Consider the following 26,535-nt stretch of genomic DNA (forward strand, 5'->3'; position numbering starts at 1 on the left):
GAAGTTGAGGAAGTAAAAGGAAAATACGGAAGAGTACGAGAGTGCGTGGAAAGTGGCTGAAACGAGGGGATCGGGGAGGGGTTATCGATCTCGGTCCCTCGCTTTGGCGGCGTCGTTTCCTTTCTTCTCGCTGACGAAAGGACGACCGGCTGGATCGATGACCGCGGATCGATTACGATCGCCGCGTGGACATACCAAAGGATCGTAGATTTTACGCGAGTAAAGATGAAAAAAAAAAATACATTATTTATTGTTTACACTTACGTATTCATTAGTGAATGACACACAGACACACGTACACACGAATACACGAATACAAGACGAATGGGCGGGAGTGAATGGGAGAATGAGACATAACGCAGAGCGTAGGGCTCTATTCGCCAACCTGATCCGAGAAGAATAGCGGCGTGTCGTTGATTTTGCGAGCGAAATTTTCGGAATAGAGAGGACGAATGTGCGAGCGTGTGTGTATGTGTGAAACGAGGAGGAGACAGAGAGGGAGGGACAGAGAAACAGATAATTTGTAAATGATGGAATCGAAGTTTCTCGCAGGATCGAGTGGATCGATCCGTCGGGGAGATCGACGAGAGGCTAGTTTTTTCTTGTAAGTGACCAGTTTGTTAGCGTCCGCTCGTCGATCGACCGATCAGAGATCGAGAATCCGATGAAATCGATGGTATCGTGATTGTTAAACAAAAGTACTTACGAGAAATTCGACCTGTTTTTCTTTGCTATTGATTCAATATAAAATAGAGAAAGAAGAAAATAGACGAAAGAAATAAGAAACAACGTGAACATGACAGAGGACAATCGAGGACCGAACGATCGAGCGGGAAATTCGATTACAGCATGAGGAAACGTGTAACTATGTAATAGAGACACGCGAGGTAGCGCGGAGGGCGATTGTAAACTATTGTAAACTACGATGTTACTACGTTTTACCAAGAGCTTATTGTAGTCGAGAACCATTTAAAGAGAAAAAGAGAAAAAAATACCGTACACACAGCGACACAGAGACATGAAATACACGCATACACAGACAGATAGAAAGGATGGGAAAAGGTAAATGAAGAACCTATGTCGAGGTGAGAGAGGCAAACCAAACCAAACCAAACCAAATAAACCAAAACAAACAAGATAAAGATAAAAAACACAAAAAAAAAAATATAAAAAAAAATGGTAATTGAGTGTAGCACGAAAAAGAAACTTCTTTACACTTTTGCACGAGACGTGTGTTGTACTTAAATTAATTATCATTGACATATGTAATTAACGTTTTATTACTTAGCAATTAAACTTAATTTATTTATGATTAATCGGAGTCGCTTGTGTTGTGGCACGCCCTTGTTGAACAATTGATCTTTAGGTGAAGCTCGTGTGTTGTTTTACGCTCCCTTTCGACTATCGAACAAAAGAACGAGGAGGATGATGAACAATGTGCAATTCGACAGTGTCGAAATAAAAATTAAGAGAAACCTGAAACCAAACTTCACTAAAACTATTCGAATCATCTTCGATCTTTTCGTTTCTTTCTTACTCAGTCAAACAACGTCCTTTCTTTCATTTCATTTTTTGTTTTTATTTTACGATCCTTTCTTTTTCTTCTTTTTTTGGCTAAATTTTTTTTTTTTTTTTTTTGCAAATATGTAATTCGTACAAAAATAGATATATATGTACATAATTATATAATGAATAATTATTTTGAATCACTATTCTGATTTACGCAGAAAATGCTTGTATACCAGTAATAGCTCTACCGAGTATCAAACTATGGATATCGCCCGTACCTGCAACAAATAACATTAAATAATAGTTTTTAATCCATTTCTAAAGAGTTAATATTACATAGACAATTAACGGTCGAACATTCCTTTGCATACCTTCATAGGTAACAACGCTTTCCAGATTCATTACGTGTCTAATGACATGATACTCATCTGATATTCCATTGCCACCTAATAAGTCTCTGGCAAGTCTCGCGATTTCCAGAGCCTTCATAGCTGAATTCTTCTTTATCATGGAAATCATTTCAGGTGAGGCTCTAACATACATAATTTTATTAAGAGAGGTACAAAGTAATCTGGCATTAATTAATTAATCAAGGGTGACAATCGACGAAAATGACATTGAATATCTTATTTTTAACACGTTGACTATCAAACTTATATATTTTACCTATGGTACAGAACATTTAATTTTTATAAAATATTATGTTACAGTAAAAGTACAACGAGAATGCATTTTTGATTTTTTGGTATTATCCAGTTATTTAAAATTTTTTTTGTCAATAATAGATATTTCAGCCGATGGTCACTGTGACAGTCAACGTATTAATGAAGATGTTATCTCTAAGGATATCTATTCACAGAATATCGATAGAAATAAAACTCCCAATCGATAGAAACAAATTATGTTAGTAATTATCAAAAACAGACTGTATTTAATTAATATAATCACATTAATTCTAACGATAAAGATAAGCACAAAATATCAATTCCCATGCGAGGTTTTTGAAAGAAAATCCTCAAACTGATATAATACAAATCAAATCAATTTTATTTTTTTACCTTTTTTTATTTTTACTCTTTTCAATTTTTGGCTACTGAATTACCACTTGAAATTTGCACTGTTTTTCATTTTTCACGCGACAAATTTTAAGAATTACAAAAAGATATGAAAATATAAAAATGCAAAGATTCGTGCCTTCTAAATCGTATCCCTACCATAAACTCGAATCCTTGGTGCTAACAAGAAGTAATATTCTGTCAAAAGTTACTGATTGTAAGAAGCCACAATATTTTTTCGTCGAGCTCGGATTTTGGTATCTCGAAGTGATCGACAACTGATCGACGGCTTATTGTTAGTTGATATGTTAAAAATTACGCAAGATTATAATCACCGTTAGTAACAGAAAGATTAATGGACTACTAACTGAAATTTGGTTCAAAGAACTCTATCAATTGAGATCTAAAACTTGCGCTCTATTTGATGGGAAATAATCAAAAGACGCTTACTTGCCCTCGTCCTTCAACCTGCCTACCCTCAGACAAGCCTGAAGACCAAATGCAATGTCGCACATCATGTCGGACAGCTTTTTCTGCACTAATTGATTAGCCGCCAGTGGCCTATTAAATTGCTTCCTTTCCAGAGTATACGATCTGGCGATATTTAAACAAGTTTCAGCAGCACCCAAGGCTCCCCATGCGATTCCATATCGAGCATTATTCAAACAAGTGAATGGTCCCTGTGTAAATATTTCTTTGAGAATAAAATTTAATTCCTTTTTCTCTATCTTTGCAATATTTCAAGAGTTGTTTATACAGGGTGTTTCGTAACTTGTGGAACCCACTTCGAGAGTTGATTGTACGCTTAAAAATAATGAAAAAAAGTCTTATATGAGAGATAATAAATTTTATAAACAGAGCAAACTCTCTGTCCGGCCTCTCTTTTCATAGACAGCAATAGTGATGAAGCTAGTTTTACTAGGGATGGTATATTCAATTTTCATAATAATCATAATTGGGATGAAGAAAACCCACATGTTATTGTGCATTCAAGACATCAACACCAGTTTAGTTTAAACGTATGGGCAGGAATAATTGATAAATTTTTAATTGGACCTTTTTTTCTTCATGGGAAACTAACAGGCACAAAGTACGTTAATTTTTTGAGCACGCGTGATGAAGCTCCGCCGCCTTTTGGCCGAGTGGCTAGGCAATTTTTAAATCAACACTTTGCAAATAAATGGATTGGTCGTGGAGGTCCTATTGCCTGCTCGTTCTCCGGGTTTGAATCCATTAGATTTTTATTTGTGGGGACATTTAAAATCTATTGTGTACGCAACATCGATTGAAAATGCTAAAATACTACGAATTAGAATAGAGCAAGGCTTCCGACAAATTCGAGAAATACCAGGAATGATAGAGAGAGTAAGCAGATCAATGACAAGACGCGTGCAGGCTTGTCTTTAAATGCAAGGTGGTCATTCCGAGCATCTTTTGTAAAAGTAATTAAAACAGAAAATTCATTATATCTCATAAACGAAGACAGATAGGACATATATTTATATGACTTCTTTTCATTATTTTTAGGCGTACAATCAGCTCCCGAAGTGGGTCCCACAAGTTACGAAACACCCTGTATATATAGTTAATAATACAAAAAAGTAATTTAAAATATCCATGGTTTAAAATATCCACAAATCGATATTAAACTTACTTTGAGACCTTGAGCGTTTAATAGTAGATTCTCCGAAGGTACCTCCACGTTGTCCATCAGGATCATGCCAGTGACAGAGGCTCTTAATGAAAATTTACCTTCGATTTTTGGAGTAGATAGACGATTCTCGTTGCCCTTTCTCTCAACGATGAATCCTCGAATGACACCATCTTCGCATTTGGCCCAAATGATTAGTATATCGGCGATCGGTGAATTTGTGATCCTAAATTATATGAAATTATCAAAGAAAAAAAAAAAAAACGGAATTATCCATAGAAATTTAAAACTTAATTTTCTAAAATAACACCAATAATATAATTGAATAATACACAGATAATTTGTACAATCATACTATAAAAATTTTATTATTGAAAAATTCATTTCCAATATTAAATTTTTAAACAGTTTAATCAGTAAAGGAAATCATATTTATGCTATCAGAAATGAAATTTTATCATAATACATGTTTTTTATTCTAAAAATAAACAATTATTTTATTTGCAATGATTATAAATAACACCATGGTTTTGTATTATTACAACAGATAATATTGCAACAAAGTATACACGCAGGAAAATTTTTTATGGAATGAAATTTTTTAATTTTGATTTTAGAAAAATACGTATGAAATAGTTGAGTTCTATTCTGTGAAAAGCTTACCATGTTTTACTTCCGTTAAGTTTATAAACCTTCCTGTCAGAATCATAAGTTGCCTTGGTCACCATGGAACCTGGATCACTTCCATAGTTAGGCTCAGTTAAACCGAAACAACCGATTAATTCACCAGACACTGGAAATAATGAGAAAATTTAGAGAAAATACTTTGATAATAATAAACTTCATAACAACAAACTCCATACAATCATTCACTATAATATAATCTATAAGACTGCTTCTAATTTTCGTTTATCCCTATTTCACTTTCTGTATTATTTTATATTTTTATTCTATGTTTTCTGATATATTAATTATTGTTAAATTATGCTTAGGATCTTTTATCATTAATGCACAAAAATAATTGCATTGTATATACGTTATATATACATTGTATAATTCAATAAATAATTCAAGTTCAATAATTATTAATTTCATTATGAAATCTTAGGTAATGAATCTCTAGGTAATGAAGAGTTAATCTTAATCTTAATCTTTTTACAAGACGACAAATCATTAAGTATATTTTAATATCATAAATTTCATATTTTAAATATCATCATACGTAATTCAGTATCAATATATATATTAGAAAAAGTTAAAAACACTTTCTATATTTCTACAACAGAAAATAAATGAAATTTTAATGATAAAGAATAATCATTTTCTATGTCGATCATTCTAAACTTTACGTTATTCTATAAAACTTGCGAAATTTTTCATATCCAATCATTAGAGTCTGGATTTTTATGCAAATTCGCATTTTTGAAAATATAACTAGAAAAGATAGAACGCCAGCAGAAAATTATTTTGCGCATTAAACATTATAAAAAGCACTACAATTTGGATATTTTATATATTTTTTTACATTCTGTGTAATTTTATAGTTTAAAATTTCCTACAGATGCATAAAAATCCACATCTACCAATCATTCATAAACCCTAATCCCTCCTCATTCTTATTTTACATCATCCCTCCCTGTTCTCAGTCATTCATAGGTCGTATTACTTTTTTTCATTCTCAAACATAAATACTTAATTACCCAATTTCGGCAAGAATCGTTGCTTTTGTGTCTCATCTCCGTGAGTATAAATGGCGCCAGCAACCAAAGAAGATTGTACCGATAAAGCAGATCTGTATCCGCTATCCACGGCCTCGATTTCTTTCGCTAAGAGTCCATAGGCTACAGAGGAAACACCAGCTGCGCCATAACCCTTCATAGTACAGCCCAGAACGCCCAATTGACCCATTTCCCTCATAATCTCTTTGTGGAAGATTTCTTTACGATTTGCCTCGAGTACACGAGGCAAGAGTTTCTCGCGACAGTAAGATCGAAACTGATCCCTGACCAGGATCTCATCCTGCGTGAGCTGAGACTCAAGATGGAATGGATCTTCCCAACTGAACGTAGCTGTCTCGTTTCATGGAAGAGATGATCGTTGAAATTATTTATTTTTAAATTGGCGTATAAAAATTCAGAGCATTCCTTATTTGCAAAATAAAAGTTAAGTAATATTTTAAGGACATCTTCCCTTCGCAATTTAAAAAATTAAACTTTCACTTGTTAATTTGCTTAAAGTTATAGATATACAGAATATTGTGTCAAAGTAGTTTAACAAAACTTAAACTCCTGGCAAAGTTACAATAATTTAAGTTATAATATAGTAAAATATAAAAATATATGTATTCACGAATTTCAGTAAGAAAAATGTTAAACTTTTATATTTCCTCGAAATTATATTTCCAGACGAGTTTATATAACGGATTCTCTAAAGTTATGTATCCGAGTATCTTGAAATTTTGAACAATATTTTGCAAATGGAGCTTTTTTAATAACTCGATTAATTGATTTTTTAAAAATATTTAAAATTAGTATTTTTTTAATAATAAACTGTCCTTTTTCTTAAAATTATAGCCATTTATACAGATATTAAAGTATTTTAATAATACTACTCTGCGTTTTATCTATGACTTATAAATTAAATTAAAACTTATAAGAGTATAAAAGTGCTAATTTGTGTTTTATAGTGTTTCATTTTTTTTTTTAACTGAAAGATTAAACTAATAACTACATCAATATCTTTACAGCGACTCGCATTAAACTTTTAGAATATTTTTGTTACATAAAAGTGTATAAGATACATGTTTCTCTCAATTATAATATTTGTTGTAATATTAACAAAATCAAATACTTAGTTAATTGAATTACAAACAAACATCTATAACAATAAGATCCATGATGTCCAAATACTAATGCGAATTTACTGTTCCTCCGCGTTACATAATGCATATCTCAATCTCCGGCACGTGCTGCCGCCTGGTGATCAATTGGAAAATTTCCAGACGATAGAAGTAACCTAAGTGAAAAATAAAACAAAAATCATTAAATAAAAAAAAAAAAGAAGGCTCACATTTTCTTCTGATTCCAGCCGTCTTTGAGACCTCTGATAATTTTAATTAAACAGTTCATTAAGAATAATAACAGTAAATATAACTTAAAAAAAGAGTCAGAACTTGTAGACAATATTTTAGAAAATAATTTGCAGACAATAATTTAGTAGTGTAATTGCATTTACACGAAATAAAAAAAGGATACGTCTCAATGAAGTTTCACAAGAAAATCGACTGCATTTCAATAAAAATCTCCACGTGAAAGTTGCCATTTTCCTAGTTGATAGAGAACTGAAGTGGTGATCTCAGCGTGTTATCTCTAACAGAGAGAATAATTTTATCATTGACTAAATGCAAAATAGACACGAACGTCGTACCATTGATTAAGAGTAAGATAGACCTGACATAAAATGAGATTTCGTGTTTCAGAGTCTGAAATACCGATCGGGAAAATCATCATTGGTTTTTCAGCGCACTCTACTATGATGATTCAAAAAAACTTGTATTTAAACTTTCTTGATACGCTATAAAATACCTCGAAAAAATTTCTTTTTTCTTTCATCATATAAAAATATGTTTCCGAATATTTAGAATATTCTTATCTAAAGTAATGAAAGATAGATACTATTTTATCCTTGTATTGTGAATTCATTGTACTTATGAAGAGTATATATTTCTCGTTCGAAAACCCGTTAGTCTCATGTCTCAGATACAGTAATAAAAGAAATCTTTTTTTATCTTATCAGCTGGAATTTTAATATAAACAGAATATTGAAAAGAAACCCCTAAGACATATCAAGGCCTATACTCTCTGAAAGAAATACTTAAAAATAATATTACGTGTAAAAATAAAGCAAGAAAGTTGAAATAACATGCAGGAAAATTTTCAAGAAAATCTACATAATGTGAAAAAAATGGACAAAGTTTCAAGATGAAACAGAGCAAAAATTTTAAAAATCATTTCAATCGTCGTCGCAAAAAAAAAAGAAAGAAAGAAAAGAATAAAGTCGATTCTTAAATTCTCAATGCTCTCATTGTCGTAAAGAAAAAAACAAATAATTATAAAAATTCCCCAAATTATGTCATCAAATTATATATTCTCATAAGCTTGGGACTGACTCGAACGAGCTGTCTACACTCAAACTTAATTTTGTGCAGATACGTTAAATGGGATGTTCCCCCATAGTTAATGATCGATTTTAAATTAAAAATAGATCTGTATTTCGCGAATTTTTACTATCTATGTGCTCTGATGATTATCTCACGACTATATCTGACACGGGAGTGTTTTATAGACTTTGGCTGGCGAATTGCCACCAATCAATTTGAAGCATGGGCCGTTCGATTGCTCGGATCTAGGTAGCGTTAATTCGAAAATTATGTTATGAAACTCTAAACAAAACAGACCCGTCGACCGGGAATGACAGCAAAAATATTAACAATGATCGAGCATGGCCGTTAGAACTTTTTATCGACATGAAAAAGTGGGTGAACCGTTAGCCTCAATCATAATGTTCTGGAGTAACTTCTTCATGCTAATAAAAAGTCTGACAAAGTTTTAAATTAGATGGTTTTCGTGTATTTAATTACGCGATTCAATGGAGAATGCTTCGACCACGATTTTTTCGTTTCTTCAAGCTATCTGAGCTTCAACACTCAACCGAGGAACCGAATAATCTGCCTTCGATAACAACACACACGGGTTACTGAACATTTCCTCCCCAATAGTCGCTTTTATCGAACGCAGTGTCGCGTTTTGAACGTACATACATACACGCTCTAGGCGACGGGCCATTCACTTTCGTTTCGTCGGGGTAGTCGTACGATGCGTCGCAAGACGCGAAGAGGGTTGAAGCGGAACGCGCAGCCGCGCTGACCATTGTCCGGCCGCTAAACCGCTTGTCGCGGTTTCTTCTCACACTTTCACGATCGAGGGGACGAAATCAACGGCGTGAACCGCAAAGAGGTATACTATTTGGTGAACCCAGTGGAAAACACAATCAATCAAAATAAGAGGATCACGAGTTGCAAACGGGGAGTCCGGTGAGTAATACTTTTATTTACTTTTGTGACCATACGGGCATTAAACTAACGAATTCCCATGTGAAAAGGAAGTTATTTTGTTTCGTTATAAAATTTCGTTACGATGAATATTATTAAGGAATAACGTCGCGTTGACGCAACATTTCATTTACAATTCTTTTTTTTTTTTTTTTAATCGAGTAACATTGTTAAATTATATTTCTTAATATCACTCCTAAATATGGTGTATAAAAGGAAATTCCGCGAATTTATTTAATATTTTTTCATTATGATTGACACTTGCAATTGGTTTTTATAATTTTACAAAATTTCAAGAAAGCATTTGTATGGAAGTATGATAAATTATTGTTTAGTCCTTAATCGATTATACATTGTTCAGAATAGGAATGAAAATTGCAAATCGTAATACAGATTAAACGAAACAAAATGAGCGAACAGGTATTCAATACACGGGATCGGAAAAGCACTGCATAATTAATAGTCAATGTCGATCTTCATGAGAATCTGAAATTACTGATCGATAGTTACGAATGACTTTCTGTTACTCCTATGTATCATTAAAAATTCATCTTACTCCACATTGGTTTCCAATTCATAGTATACAAACGTTGAGAGTATTTATCTAATAAAGATTATTCAGATTATTTACGTAGCATACAAAAGTTGAAATTATTTATGCTTCTGAAGGTGCTTTAAAATACCAGTTTTATTAAAATACAAACTACAAGTACTATTAAATGCTATATTATGAATATTATTTATATGTAGTTTTACGTAAAGAGTACAAAAAAATTATTGTACTTAATATATATCCTCACGATTGTCTTTCCAATCTTCTTACTACAATGTGTTATATCATGTCAGATGTAAAATATTGAAACATGATTTTATATGATTTATATTTAAATGTGTTTGTTTATATGTATTATTTATTATTTATTATTTATATAATTTGCAATTTTCCTGGTTTCCGAATTTATGTCTCACAGAAGCGTAATTTGTTTTTCTTTCAAATTGACGTTCGTATCACTGTTGTGACTTGATATTACGAACCAAGGAGTTAAAACAGCCCTGAAAATCAGCTTGAAATAAAAAAAAAAAACAATCATAAAAAATAAGAATCATACAATTGTAAACATGAAGACTTGGAAGCTAATTTTTTTAAGTCATTCGGCCAACATTCGCATCTAAGGGTGAAAATAATGAGCAACTTTAAATCGCGACATAGTAATTGACTATTCAGTTAATTATTCATTTCTATTGATAAGCGAGTTGATCGGTCAACTTCCTCGCTGTGTAATTGGACAGTCGAGCCAAGCTAAACCTATTCACTAGGATCTTATCCTTAGGATAAAATTCCTATTCTTAGAAAGAAATATTTAGAGTGTTCATGGCTAGCTGAACAGTATCGAATTTGTTTTAATTACAATAAAACCTCGTTCAAACAATGTTGAAAGAGTTCGGATAATAGAATTCCCTTCAAATTTTATTCCTATGATTGTATGGAAAAACGTCTCGTGTTTAATTTTTGAGATATTATCATTTAAACAACGCTAGTTCTTTTTATTAACAATATCTCCTTGTTTACTTTGCTTCTGAGTATTTATTTTCATGCATTTTTTCGCCGTAAATACAATAAATCCTGTACAATTTAATTAATAAAGTTATCACATGCGGCGTTTTTTCCTTACTCGCAGATCTGTGCAGAACTGTTCTTCCAAATCTCCTTAAAAAAATATCCTTTTACCAAAAAGTCTATTTTTTATCTTTCACACAATGGTCTTTCTTTCTAAGATACACCGCATTTTCATTAATCATGCACTATCATTCACCACAATAAAGAATCCTGATAAGATGTCACGACGGAATATCTCGAAATCAATAATTCGATTCGTACAAAAATTTGTACTATAATATATGTCTACGAAAAATATCGTTTCCTTAACAACAGCCTGTGAAATCGTTACTATTGCATTCGTGTCATTTTCCTTGTCACTTGTTGAAAAACAGGTATATTAGACAAGAAGAACGGAAGTTAATCAAGTCAACAAGTTCATATATCTGACAATGATACGTCCAGTATGTATAAACGAATTTTTACTGTACTTTGTTTCCCCAGTCTGAATAATTAATTACACCTCTACGTAAATATGCTCGCTGTGCTTTTATTCTAAGAAACTCGAGTCGCAACAGAATCGATACTTATGATTACGATGTCGCGTAACCCGCGGCGACCCATAACGTCCACCCTTAAACCTGCACGTTTCTGGAGAAATCGCGTCAAGATGGCAACAAGTCCCTCGATTATGCCCGAGGCCAGCGATCCTGGCATTGACACACCATCGCTGGATGCACCGTGAATTATTTAACACGAGGAAAATCAATGGCGTCTTATAGATCGCCCGGTGGTTTCCCGCGGTAGCCCGTCGTATTTCCGCGATGGCGACGCACTTGACTGTGGCTACTCGACGCAATAGGCACGTAAAGTCGCCTCTGATTACACGGATTATAAGATAAATAGGGAATAGGAAGACAGAATGTCGCGTTTTAGGCGTATGTTTAAGTGTTCCCTGCCAAAGTGTCATAGTTTTCGCTTTCCAGCGATGGAGAAGCCCGAGTCCTCCAACGGGGATGAGAGCAACGTGGAGCTTGAGGATCGGGATCCCAACAGCTTGAACAAGCATCTTCAGGTACGTTATCGTTACAATAAAATTTATAATATTATTCCATTCTCTTGGTACGATAAGATTTTTATTACTAAGACTTAGTACTTTAGTACTAAGATCTCTAGGATATCAATTAAAAGAATATGAATATGAGTAAGAACTTGAATGTAATTTTTTGTAAAGAAGATTGAGAAATAAGAAACTGAGGTGGTTATATTTTTATTTAGTGATTTAGTGGTGATGCGTTAAATAAAATGCAGCTATTTATTTCGTAAAGAAAATTCATTTTATTTTTAATAAAAAAACTGAACTTGTTTGTTTTAAAACTTCAGTCTTTGATATAGTAATCAACTTATGGTCAAACTGAGATAAGTCATCATTTAAAAAAAAAAAGAAGTAATCAAGTATAGTAATAGTTATACGACATATACCATCATTGAAATTAAATTTAAATCTAAATTATACATTAAATATTATATTTATAAAACTAAAAGTATCATTTTGTAATAGAAATATTTTTTTTATAAAACTAATAATTATGACGCATGCTCCTTTGCTCGTCCACCAGAGAAATATTCACATATTTTGTATTTTTTTACATGTTCGCTTTTGTACTTTTGAATTTACTATAAATACAGGAGTCGGCAGTTTAGATCTAACAAAGTCCTATCGATTCAATCCACTTGTTTGAATGCGAATAGGGAGTATATATCAGAAAGTAAAGACGGATTTACTTTGACGCTAATGACGCTATAAGCGTCAAGCTTCGAATTATTGTACAAAAGTACTTGTTTGAAAACAAGAATTGCACATGATACACTTGTTAGCACTCAAAGATCGGAATAAAAATTTTAACCTAGCTCCATGTCCGAATCGATATATTTTTAGCAATATTTACTACTACTTGCAAAACAAAGGAAACTTTCTCCAAAGTGTCAATAACAAACAATAAATATAATAGAACTTGTAGAAGTATTCGAGAAACGATTGAATTTTTTAATGATTCTCTCAATTGAAAATGATGTAATTAAATCGTTGTCGTATGATAACTATAAAACAATTTGTCTATACGAGAGTGACATTCTTACAATTACTGACTACATACTTTCCTATTATATTCTTTTATTATTATCTATTTATTAGTATGTTAATTTTTGCAACAAGGATGTTGTAAAATTAATTGCTATTTGCTTTATCTCATGAATCTCAAAATTAAATGACTGTTAGCTTCACAAGAATTAGATCTGCTACTGCCCGGAATTATGTAAATACGTAAGGAAAATTGGATTTCAATTATCTACATGGACTATTTATCTTCGAACAAGTTCAATTAAATGAAGTCCTGCTGTAATTAATATTTTAGAATTGAAAGGGATAGATTGAAAATTTATTTGTGAGTACCATGTTGAATCGGAGGTTTCATAAGATAAGGACAAAACTCGGTATCTAAGAAGAAATATGTATTATGTATTATTATGAAAAAAGACTTCAGAAAAAATATGTATTAATATTCAGTAAAAATATGTATATGTGCTTGAAGGATTTTAGAAGCTGGTGTATCTTGGTAGTTTTGTTCAATTTTTTTATTGAACCCGAAACTGAAGGGGCTTCAAAATATCGAGATTAGCGTCGTGATCGCGAATCAAACACGCGAACTTGACCATTAAATGTAGGAGTGTAGGACTGTAGTGTAGAGTAACCTTGGCATTTAAAAAAAGCTTCTTGCCGTAGATCGTAGAACGTCCCGACTTACTCTAGAGTACCTCCCCATAGATATGTCGTATAAAAGAAAGTAGACATAGAAAATTAAACTGAACTTTAAAAAACATTGAAACACGCGTAAGAAACATTGAATCTAATATTAAAATGTGAAATTGTATTGAAATGCATAAACATACCGAAAAAATATTGAGATGTTGAATTATATTAAAACATATGCTGTCTGTATATGTTTTAATATATGTTTAATATATACTGTTTCAATATATTTTGCTCAGTATATAAATTATATTGAAAAGTATGTTATTAAGGAAATATTGAAATATTATAAAGTATTATTACTACAATGTACATACATGAAAATATTGAAATATAATAAAGTATTATTATTACAATGTTATTAAGAAAATATTGAAATATTACAATGTACGTACAGGTGATGTGGGATGACGTGATTGGGGAACCGGAAGGAATACGCAGTCCAGAGTGCGCGTGGCGACTAAGTGGCCACTGCTTCCGGTTATCCAGAAGTTGTTGTTACGTGTTTCTCTCCGTCCTTATAGCACCGCTACTAGCTCTTTGTTTCGGTTTCACCTTTGCCTGCCTCGCGTTTCAGGTAAGTCGTCGACCTTTTTCTTCATTTCCTAATCGATCGGTGCTACTCACCACCTCCACACGACCATTGTGCGAACATTATCGCAATAGTTTCTCAGTTTGTTGAAAATGTATGTAGATTGCTTTCACCATCTACCTCCGATGAAGGAATTTCTTTGGTTTATATTATTTCTGCGTGAAGACGTCTCGAAAATTTCGTTTTTTCTTTTTTTTTTTTTTCAAACATACTCCAATCGTGGCATAGTATACTAATTTTCTTAATGTTTCATAGTTTAATGACGTACAGTGTTCGGTTAGATAGATTTTTCCATTTTGTGTTCCAAGGATTGTACTTAAAAGAATTTAAATTAATATTAGATGTAAAAACATGGAAAGTGGAAGGAAATAATTAATAAAGAAAAGTAAAGTGAAAAATCTCTCTGGTTTTTTCTTGAAGATTATCTCCACAGAATCTTGAAGATTAAAGTCCTCTCTTTATATCAACTCATTGAAACTTGCCGTGCGATTTTTGTTCGTCATTTTATTAAATTTCAAATATCAGAGTTAAACGACAAAATTTCAAGAGATCTTAGCTTCTATCGTAGTTCCGCTGTAAACGTGAATGAGAATGTACATTCAGAATATTTGTGTTATGACTAACTTGTTACTGATCTTGATCATCGAATTGAAAGGAAAATGATTAACAAACGAAAACTTCTAGCATATATGGTGTATGGCGCCATGTCTCCGCGTTTGGAAGATCACCTGCGCAGCGACAAGAAATTTCCTCGCTTCTGCCACACAGGCCATCGTGAGACCAGTAATGGATTCACTTGGCTATCTGTTTCACAATATTCGGATATACAATCAAAGATTACCGGATGGTCCAGCACAAAAGGATGACATTCTCGTGGTATAAAATGAATGAAATTGTTCATTCGCAAAAACATCGAAGTGCCTTTTGGATCGAGCAACGATCAGCATGAAACATTCCACGAATTCCACATTTTACTCTTACCTTCTTCTCGCCTGCCTCTTCTTCGTTTTCCAATCTACAACCGTGTCTCACATTTCCACTTTGTGATTGCAATTTTAATCGTTTACAGTGTAAATTCATCAATAATGGAAGATTCTCGTTAATTTTTAATTATATCGTTGTTATAAAGTTTTGTAAATAAAATACATCCTATAGAGAATACCGATCGATTATTTAATCCTTTCGAATCTGAATTTCTTTCTCATCTGTGAGAAAAACTGTTACAATGACAAATAATGAAGACATTGTTTCGGATAATTTTTTAAAACAAGCATAATGCATTGAAATTTAGAATTCAGAATTTCGTGTTCCGTGCTCTGGCATGAAAAAACTCAGTGGTTTCTTTTTAGCGCACTGTACGCTTAAACAATGATAAATTAGGGAATCAAGTAAAATGATCGAACTTCAAGTAGTGAATGTGCCAGAAACATAATTTTTGAAATTCATTACAGTGTCAAATTCTCAATACAGAAATGTAAAGTAACTAATCGAAATCATTTTACTATATATCAAGAAGAGCTCCATGTTTTACGATATTACAATGGTTTCACGTAAATAAATGTTCTAAAATTATTAAAGAATAGAACCTATCAGATCAAATAAATTTTATCAGAAGTTTGATATAATATGATTAAAAAGAAGAAGAAAGAACAACTCTTATCTACAAATATGATCATTATTCATATTCACGTGACACATATTCATCATTCATGATCACGTCAAAACTACATAATGTTTACCTTTCATTAATTTAATGGATATGCTTAATAGATATCTACACAAACCAAGATCGCAGCCGATTAACTCGTATTACTTGCCATATAATTAATAATTATGTTAGTTATATAATTAATTGTTTAGCTATACAATAATGCAATTAGTAATTATATGTCAAATAATACCGATAGCCCATGTCTCACCACGTAAGTCATCCACCCTCCTTTTGTGAACAAAAATTTTCTAATTTAAAACATGAATTTATGAATAAATAGTTCTTCCTCTGTACGCTTGCACAACATGATTTTTGAAAAAATCTCAATCATTGTGCAAGCCAGACAATAAAGAAAGAAAGAAAACCGACGCGGAAAATTAAATTTTTATGAAAATAGGAATTATATTAAAGTTTAAACTAACTACATAACTCTATATGAGACACAGCTTCAACTATATATAACAATAGTTAAAAATGCACTTAGATAGTAACGCATCTTACATATTTAGAATTATCATGCTTACCCTTAAATCTAATAATCAATTTAAAACTAACACAGCACAACACAACACATCAACACAATACCCAATTTAAAACTACCTAATTAAGTCTAACTTAGCCTAACTTAGCATACCTACAAAATATTTAGCGATTTTCATTCATACTATTCATATAAATACATAAATATAATTAAAAAGAAATAAAGTGAATGTTATATGAAATTTTCTTCCAATGAGTTTTTAATTTGTTCTTTTATATGAAATCTTCTTCTGTTGATTCCACAATCTGTGGATTCCTAAAACAAATCTAAAAACCTGAAAAATATTAGTAAAATATAACCATTACTTATTTTGTTACAATATTTTGTTATAATAATTTTTTCCTCTTAGTCACTTCATTTAATATATATTCCATTTTTTAAACTTTCAGTGTACATATCTTTGTACATTTTCTGTAACTAACACTCTCTACAAATTAATAAATCTGAAACAAGCTTATATGGATTAGTATTGTAATTTAAATAAAAAGATCAATGAAGACGTATTACAAAAAATCGGGTTGCTGTTAAGATATTATTTCATAATTACATTTTATTAACTGAACTTAAATTATAATTAAAAGCAAGAAACTCTAGTGATTGAATTTAAATTAGACTAAATAAGTCAAAATTTATCTTTGATATAAAGATGAAAGAAGGTTCAATTAAAATCACACTTTGATTTATTTCTCAACTTTCATTTACTCGTAATGTAGCACGAAGAATAGAAAGAACTGCGAATAAACTTTCATTTATGCATATGAAATTCGAATGTTTATAAAACACTTTATTGTTGAAACATTTAGAATAGAGAAAATAAAAGAAAATAGTAACAAAATAACTCTGATAACGAACGATCATTATTCTTGACTTTAATAACAATAAATTGGATACTAATTAAATAATAGTTCAAAAGCTAATATTTTACAAAATATTGATTTAATTACTTTCTAAAAAGACTTTGTACCAATTTTCATTGTGATATTTAAATACACTGTTGCAATACTTGCCTCACTTTATTTTATATATACATATGACACATGAAATCTGTTACATTTTCATACATGTAAATACATTAAATTTATAATAAAATTTAGCAAAGTTATAGCTAATAAAAAAATATATATTTTTTAGCAGTACTTTCAATAATAAGAAAATCTAAAATAATACCTAGAAGAGCCACTGAAAAAGAAATCGCGATACAATAGCCAGAAATGCTACTAAAAAAATATTTTCTAAAATTGATAATCAGCAAGGCTTTGGTCAAATCTATATTTGACATGAATCCGAGCAACAAACTATATCTTGTTTCGCAACACTAATTCTCTAGCATTAATTGTGAAACAAGAAATTTTTAAAATCAAACGCGAAGAGTGCTTCGTCATATTTAAAACTCCCGAAAATAAATGCGCAACGCTATTAATTTATGCACTCATCTGTAGAAATAAGCAATACTAATTATGATACGTCCAATGCAACCATGCTAGAAGTTGCTGATGAATGACCACGTCTATACAGCTCTTGTAGCTGCATTAGGTGAACCAGGAACAGAAACAGCCTTCCACGAATCCAGTGGAAGAATTTGGGCATTTCGTAAACGCAACGCTACATCAAAAAACGCGATCATTCGTTATCGCAACACTAACAATTAGAGGAAAACTAATTGGAAATCGCGACACTAAGAATAAAAGTAATTGAAAATCGCGATGAAATAATATCGCAACACTAACACTAAAACCAAATTCAATGAAAATTGAATAACAATATAAAAACTACTGTACGAAGAAAAAATAATAATGAATAATCTAACAAAGCAATGATTCTATAATATAATTTAAAACAAGAGAAAGCAAAACAAATTTACATAATACTAAGATAACTGTGAAAATTAATGATAAAAATTGCAAAAAACAATCGCGATATCATAATTCGCAATTCTAAAGCAAACACGATTATCATTTCTTCGCAGCTCTAATTTAAACCGTAATCAATCTCTCGCAACACTACAAAGAAAAACCGCGATTTGCCCAAAACGTCGATGAACGGCGATGAAAAAAGGAAAAAAAAATACAACTACAAGTACTAAACGAGCATAGTGACAAAGTAGTAACGAGAATGACTTCCCATGCTCTGGAATCATTTAAATGATCCAGAGGATGAGAAGCCATTTGTTGTGACCCTCTTCATGGCAGTTTGCCGGGCCTCTTCGGCTTTCAGCCTCTTCTTTCTTCGAGCGCAATGCCCGCTGAAACTTACGTCTAGCTCGAGTCTTTCTAATCGCAAACCAAAAAATAACTTACAAAGGTGAAATGAAAAGATAAACCGCGAAAGCTGACCCCAATACACATGGACGACCATCGATCACAGTGATCGTTGTCCGTTCGCACGTGCGTGCTCGAGCAATACCTACATAAACGTTCGTTTCGGGACCTACTCGCGACCTATCNCGCGACCACGACCGCGATACTAAATTCGAAAAATCGAAGAGTAAAACCAGAAACAAGTGGCATGTTCCATTTGCACCAATTTCACTGTCGATTTTTCAAATTAAATTACCTGAAACAGGTTGGACACGCGAAAGGGGGACACGCGACCAGAGACTGTGCCAACCTGCCCGGCCCTACCTACTTATAATTAAATACATTCACACCAGAAAGTATGCTACCTATCCTAACAGTCGCCCTATATTTAAAAAATGGCAAAACAGGCACACCAACACATTCACTCCACGGTTCTCACACATACCACTCGGGCGCAAACCTAAACTAGAGAGAACGTCCCGGGACGCCTCCGACATCCGAGTTTAACACACAACTTTCACACTCTAATTTACGTACCATTTTCCTGAAATCGACTGACAATAGCTAGCGACCATTGCGTAAAACGTGATTAAAATACGTTTATATTTACAGCTAATATTAATAACCGAGAAAAAATACTTATAATTTCTATAGAAATTACACGTGCAAGTTGACTTCATTGAAATCATTATTATAATTGATAGTATAGTTATAATAATAATAATGTAATTATAGTATAGTATAGTTATAATAATAATAATGTAATATGATATTATGATAATAAATTCATAATTCTTTAAATTAGTGCATAAATATTTTAGATATTTCAACTTATAATGAATGCAACAATAGAAACGACGCAATTCCACATCCTAACCACACACACACATGCGAAAAGTACGTCGTGCACGATACGCTAACACACTGTCAGTCGCTGAGAAATTTTTTATAAAATTATACAAACTATGGTCATCGTGCCCAATGTCTTTCACTCACTCAAGTAGCACCTGAACACGTGAGTGAGATCCTGACAATGAACACGGAAGGGGTTAAACCTGAAAATCCTGAACTAAAAGAATGATTAATTTATGTAATTTGTATCTAACGGACTATTGCATTATTTTATATCAAATTGTAATGACACTACTCTTTCAGAAATTGTTGCAATTGCAAGAGAATAAAGACAAAGAATTGAATTTATTAAAAAAGATATGAAATCTAACAATTGACTAAAACAACCAAAATTAAACAATTAACTCTAAATTAAATACTAATAAAAACAATTTTAGGCGATTTCTTTATCAATGCACATTCTCGAAAATGCGAAAGCAGTGTTCAAATTTGTTGCCTTGATTCAAAAATCTGCCTGTCGCGAAGTATCTTCTTGCACATAAAATTTCATATATTTTTCTACGGAATGAATTTCAATCTATTATATATTTCAAATTGTTTTGAATACATTGTATATTATGTATATTTTTTATTAGATATATTATATATATTTATTATATCTATTATGTATTTCAATTGTATTGTATTGAAAATTATAAAATTTAGTTAATTAAATCATTTAATACTGCTATAAGAAGGAAGCTGAAGTTGGAAATTATTAATTATTATAACAAAACTATCACCAGTATCAATAATAACTTTCATGGCATCTTTCATAGCAATGAAGTCAGAGAGTATCCGCCTTCTCTACTACAAAATGCTCAAACGAAATCATTTTAATAATTATTATTTATAATTTATCTATTTATATGGATATTCATATGAATATTTTGCTTTTGCAAACATTTATATTGAATATATTTTGATAAATACTATAACTGTATATATCCAAACTAATTGTTAAAATCGCGATGTGCAAGAAGCCCTATCCTGATCTAATACATAAAAAACCTGAAAAAGATGTTACTACTCACAGATATAAAAAATATCCATGGTCACTATGCTCATCAAAAATTCTACGTATACAACCGTTTCACCCGTGCCGATTCGGACCTTTCGTCCTACGACATGATTGAGTGACCGGAGGAACATAAATGCATGCGACTCACGCGATAGATGCGAAGAACGTTGTCATCGATGCTGCACTGGAGCAGGGACAGTTATCGTGAAGACTTTCATCAAGTAGATATCACTGAGAATTCCATGGTCAACGTCGTGAAAAATTTCTTAAAAAACATAAAATATTTTGTTTTTAAAAATATAATGTTGTTTGTGAAAATTTAAATTTTAATAATGATAAAAATTGGGACTAATAATTTTAAGTGCTTCTATTTTATAATTATAATTTTACATTCAATTTCAGTAGAAAGAAAACTGTAGAGAATAAAATTTAAATACAACGTGATAAAGTACTTACATTTTTAACTTTTGAAGAATGATACGATTCTTGGAGGATTAGGGGAAGTGGAGACTGTAGAAAATCTGTAACAAAACATTAGAATTTGTATATGAAAGCAAAATTTTAGATTGGAGATAATGAAAGATTCTTACATTCTTGACTTTAGAGCCAACGTTGGATTTTCCCCAAGAAATACAAAAAATGTGAAGCATCTGTAACAAAACATGAAAAATTACACTTTGTTGTTAAATTTGAAAAATTGAGTAAATTAAGGTATAACATGTAAAACTACTTACGATCTTGATCCTCTGAAGAGGCCTCATTCTCTTGAGCACTGACTTTAATACCGAAAACGAATATTGAACAAAAAAAAAAATATAAAAAAAGAAAAATAAAAGACTATCAACGCGCTCAACAATCGGCAGATTAACTTCGCGAATTATAATTTAAACGAATTTAATGAGAGTCATATTGCTCAGAAAGATATAAAAATATTTATATTACAAATACTGACTCTACTGACCGCATTGCGCGCGGTCACAAAAATTATCTGAAAATAAAGCTGATTAATCCAAGGAGGGCAAAGAGTACGTTCATTTAGAAAATACTGCTATTTTTCTAGAAAATGATTATAAACTTGAGTATGTATTAAAGATATTAGTTGGAAATTATAAAGTACTTCTCAATATTTGTAGAAATTGTGTTCTGAATGTTCGTTATTAAAGTGAAGTATGCATATTAGTAATATATCATGTGTATTATAAATATTCAGAAATGTTTGCACAAATCAAAATTTCACGGCTAAACATATTTAGAAAATCATACACGTGTTAAATCTTGTTCTGAACCGTTTAATTGGCCATCAGCATTTGGAAAAAATATATTGTAGCAAAATATAGTACAGTAAAGTACGTAAATTTTTAATTTAATAATCTAATATAAGAATCCATTTGAATGTATATACCATTGAGTTATTACAATCTCCATATTAGAAATAAAATATCAATTGATTTAATCTTTTCCATTTTCATTCTTCTATCCCATATAATTACGAAATTACGTATTGTGAATTGTATTTCAAATACATATAAATTATATAGCAAATGTAATTTAGGATGAATAAAATGTTACCAACTTTCCATGAAAATTCATCAGATTGTTCATTAATGATCGTGGCGTCTATACATTCTATGCTATCTTTGCAACCAAGGAATAATCTGTACAAAAAGAAACCAAAAGTTAGAACAAATATGTCAAATGATAACAAATTTGTAAAGGGAAAACGATAATCAACTTCAAATTCTATCAAAAAAGTGTACGAGTCAAGATATCGGTAATTGTAAGAGTGAAATCGATGATCGAAGAAAAATCAGCATAAAAAGATTCGAAATCTTACTTGATTTCTTTCGTTCAATGCTCAATGAATCATCAAACACACACGTATTAATTAAATGATACTATCATTGAGGTATAAATGGAAGTAAAGTAGTGTCGAACAAGCGACGCCATCGAAGGGACGCCACCGATAGATTAGAAAAAGTTACGAACCTAATACGACGTAATACGTGTTGCTGTTGCGAAATTCGACAACCGAATGGCTCTCCGCGACACGTCTCGTCACACAATTGAGAAAATGGTAGGGGATGGAGTGAACCTGTCCGACAGGCACAATAATTGTGTTGTTTTGAATTTCAAGCTTCAAGGCCTTCCTTTATACGCCTTACTTTATTTGAAAAATGAAAAATTTTATTATATTACGCAGTAAAATTATTATTTTAACCATTAAACACGTACATTCTTAACAAATTATTATTGAATTTAGTATTTTATCAGAATTGTCAAGAATTACGCAGTACGAGATTGAAAAGTCAACAAATAAGTAGAAAATATTATAATAGAAGTGTATGTATAAAAGCATATAATATATACATATATATAGCAGTTAGTCAATTACAAGGTTACAATATTTGTACTGGGTAGAACTGAAATTAAATTTTGGGATAAAATTATGAATATCTTTAAGCATAATGTCTTCTATTTAAATGCTCATATGCTATTATTTCTTTAATGTTGAAAATCATATGTAATAATCATTTGGGTACTTTAATCCTTTACTCTAAGGGAATAAAAATTATACACTTTATCGGTAATCGGCCAAATCTCGATGAATTGAAGCCAAAAGATTCAATTTCAGTTTGAATTGAAAATGTACGTTTTAATTCAAAAATTCACAACACAAACACAAATCTAGTAGTTATTGATTTATATTTTTACCTGAGAACTGCTGGAAGATACTTTCTGAGATGTTTTTTCTGGATAACGTTTTCTTCTTTACAGATGAGGCGTGCAATGTTTGCCACTTAAAAATCGATCGTGAGATATATCGATTATTTCGATAATCGTAGGAAGTATATTCCATATTTCACCGTTGGGGCGCTGCAATTGCGCGTTTCGCACGAAATGATAACCTAGAATAAAAAATAAAAAATAAAAAATTCTGATCTAATACACAAAATTCATGAGAAGTCCTTAAAAAGGAATGAAAATAATCAAACTTGATAAAAAATTGTCAATACTTTAAATTACGACATCAGAAATTTTATTATATTATGTATATTTTAACCATTAAATACATACATTTTTAATAAATTATTTGAATTTAGCATTAGAATTGTTAAGAATTACGAAATTAAAGAATCAACAAATAAGTAGAAAATGTTATAATAGAAGTAAATGCATATATGTGTATATATAGTTATATTACAAGATCACAATATTTGTAGAATTGATGTTTGTAGAATTATTTAATTGAAATTACATTTATGTATAGAATTATAAATAACTTTTAAATAACATTGTATGTTCTATTTCAATCTTTATATGCTATTATTTCTTTAATTGTTGAAAATTATATGTGATAAGTATTTGGTTAAATTTTACCTTGACTTAAAGCCAAAAATGCACATTTTATTTTAAAAATACAAAACACAAACACAAATCTAACAGATATTTAAATTTTTATCTCAGAACTTCTGAATGATACTCTTCTGAATGATTTTTTTGGATAATACTTTCTTTATTACAGACGAGATGTGTTTCCTTCCGCCATTCTTCCCGTTTAAAAATCGATCGTGAGAAATATCGATTATTCGAGTATCATAGGATGTATTGCCATTCTAAACTAACAAAATCATTTCTTATTTAAAAAAAAAAATGTATAAAATACTTATATAAGTAGGAACATACCGATTTTCACCATACAAAGCTTTGGAGGCTTCCTATTTTAAGCTAGTCTAAATGTTAACAATATTTATAATTATTCTACTTCTGCTACTCTACATAGCTGCTGAAATATTATCATAAAAGTAAGAGCAATATTTATATATTTTTTAATTAATATTTTAGTTATTTTTGTTTAATAGCAACTATTATTGTTGAAACATAAGGTACTATTGAAGATAATTTACTATGGAAGTTAAGATTGAGATTCATAGAAAAAGATTATTAAAAAAATTATAAATTTTATTTCATATATACAACATATACTATACAATATACAGTTAAGATTTAACATAGATTACTGAAATAAAAAGTACATTCATATTTCTTTCATATTTTATATTTCTTTTACGAAATAATTAAGATTTTAAAATAGCTAACGCTTCCGTGAATTTTAAACCTAGGATATATACTAAATTCTCCATGCATGCGCCTATATCTTCTTCCGCCCAAACTTCTAGCATATTTTTACATTGTTCGTACAGTGTTGATTTCCCTTGGAAAAACGTAATCTAACAAATGTAAAGATTATAGTTAGTAACCTTTCCTTTTTTTTCATTAGGTTAGATTTACGTATTATAAAATTAATCTTTACCTCCTCACTCGTGTAACCAAACTTGGTTGTTAATTTCTTCCAATCATTTGCAGAATTTCTAATAATTTCACCACCATTTCAGGTATCACTTTCTTTCATTTTCGTCTTTTCGTATCCGTATTTTCGACTTCAGTTTATTCACTTTCTTGTTTCAGAACATCTTCATTAAATTTGTTCACTTCTGGTGACGAAATCTCTTCGGTTTTTAATTTTATAATAATTTATAACCGATTGTGTCTGCTTTAACACACGTTGAAGGATAATTACGTTGTTCTTCCAATTTAAAAGATGAAAATGCTGACAACACACTTGAAGCATGCTAAACAAAAAAATATGAAATTAATTTATGATAAAAAAAATATATAAATGCAAGTATACAATAATAAAAGAATACAATAATTTATACTTTAACAATTACTTATACTTATACTTTAACTTTACAATTATTTATACTTATATTGTTGAAAAAAATACCTTCCAGTGCACTTTCAGGTATATATGATTGCGAATTCTAACGAAATCTTGAAGTGCCCAAAATTTTCTGTACAAATTATAATCAATTGGCACTTTAGCTTATAATTTATCATCATCCTTAGTTATTTGCTCCAAATCATCTCCTTCTGATTTTTCACAGCCAAATTCTGTATGATTTTTCATTGAATTCACTAACAATATTAAGACCAGACCTCTCAGAGAAAGGAAAAAATTTGGCCAAAAATAATAGAATTCTTTCAGAAAACATAGTTTGTTGCGATCTAGATAATCTTCTAAGTAAATCATTGCACATCCTTAATAAATTGTTCTTACAAGCTCTAAAGAATAAATCTTCTTTCCACACCACCACATTGTTCTCAACGAAGACAAACAATTGTTTACTTGTATCAACTGTCATAGAATCAAATATATCAGCAAGTAACATCACAGGCATACTTGCAGTTGCTAAATCTTTTCTGAATAATTCAATGCAAAATGCAAATGCAATGTAAATTTCAAGTAGATGCACATTACTCGATGCATTTTTAAATAAAATTACAAGAAGAGTATCTCTCAGTGCATGATCAATTGTAGCTTTCCTATCATTATCACTTTTACATCGTTCAGCACATTTCTTTTGAAATGTTTTGACATCTGACATTATGAAACACTGTTGCAAATAATCCTAGAAAAGGAAATTGAAATATCAGTAAAACTGGCAAATTAAAATACTCTACATAATCTCAAAATTAATTACTTACGTTGTATTCTTCTCGTAATAGTTCAAACATAGCTATTTTATAAAACAAATTTTTATAATTTAATATTGCTACATTTGTCTTAAAATATGAACAATTTCCTTATACTATACATATAATATTAGACAAATTACAAACTATCAACAAGATAGCACAAAGTAACTACTATTTTTCACAAACGTAATCAATTGATTTTTTTGGTTTTGA

At 30.9% G+C, this 26,535-nt stretch overlaps 2 protein-coding genes and 1 pseudogene across 4 annotated transcripts; 1 reads left to right on the plus strand and 2 right to left on the minus strand.

Moving 5' to 3' along the window:
- Nucleotides 1-1,710: 1,710 nt before the first annotated feature.
- On the minus strand, nt 1,711-7,617 carry LOC122532753 (glutaryl-CoA dehydrogenase, mitochondrial). The gene is made up of 8 exons (XM_043661801.1): nt 7,470-7,617; nt 7,285-7,317; nt 5,916-6,284; nt 4,879-5,008; nt 4,219-4,441; nt 3,015-3,244; nt 1,881-2,041; nt 1,711-1,787 (listed from the first exon to the last, which is right to left on the minus strand). The coding sequence occupies exons 1-8, from the start codon at nt 7,534-7,536 to the stop codon at nt 1,720-1,722; spliced, it is 1,281 nt and encodes a 426-aa protein (XP_043517736.1). The 5' UTR covers nt 7,537-7,617; the 3' UTR covers nt 1,711-1,719.
- Nucleotides 7,618-8,900: 1,283 nt separating this feature from the next.
- LOC122532760 (caveolin-3-like) lies at nt 8,901-15,461 on the plus strand. 3 transcript variants are annotated; one of them, XM_043661808.1, is made up of 4 exons: nt 8,901-9,307; nt 11,909-11,997; nt 14,129-14,308; nt 15,008-15,461. In XM_043661808.1, exons 2-4 carry the CDS (start codon nt 11,911-11,913, stop codon nt 15,203-15,205), a joined length of 465 nt encoding a protein of 154 aa, XP_043517743.1. In that variant the 5' UTR covers nt 8,901-9,307; nt 11,909-11,910; the 3' UTR covers nt 15,206-15,461. The 3 variants fall into 3 exon arrangements, with proteins under 3 accessions (XP_043517743.1, XP_043517744.1, XP_043517742.1); XM_043661809.1 differs by lacking the exon at nt 8,901-9,307 and adding an exon at nt 11,605-11,788; XM_043661807.1 differs by lacking the exon at nt 8,901-9,307 and having other exon boundaries at nt 11,795-11,997.
- Nucleotides 15,462-24,795: 9,334 nt separating this feature from the next.
- LOC122532759 lies at nt 24,796-26,521 on the minus strand (annotated as a pseudogene).
- Between the last annotated feature and the right edge of the window lie 14 nt (nt 26,522-26,535).

This window comes from Frieseomelitta varia, unplaced genomic scaffold (genome assembly GCF_011392965.1).
Source record: "Frieseomelitta varia isolate USP_RPSP 00005682 unplaced genomic scaffold, Fvar_1.2 scaffold_470, whole genome shotgun sequence".
Lineage (NCBI taxonomy): Eukaryota > Metazoa > Arthropoda > Insecta > Hymenoptera > Apidae > Frieseomelitta > Frieseomelitta varia.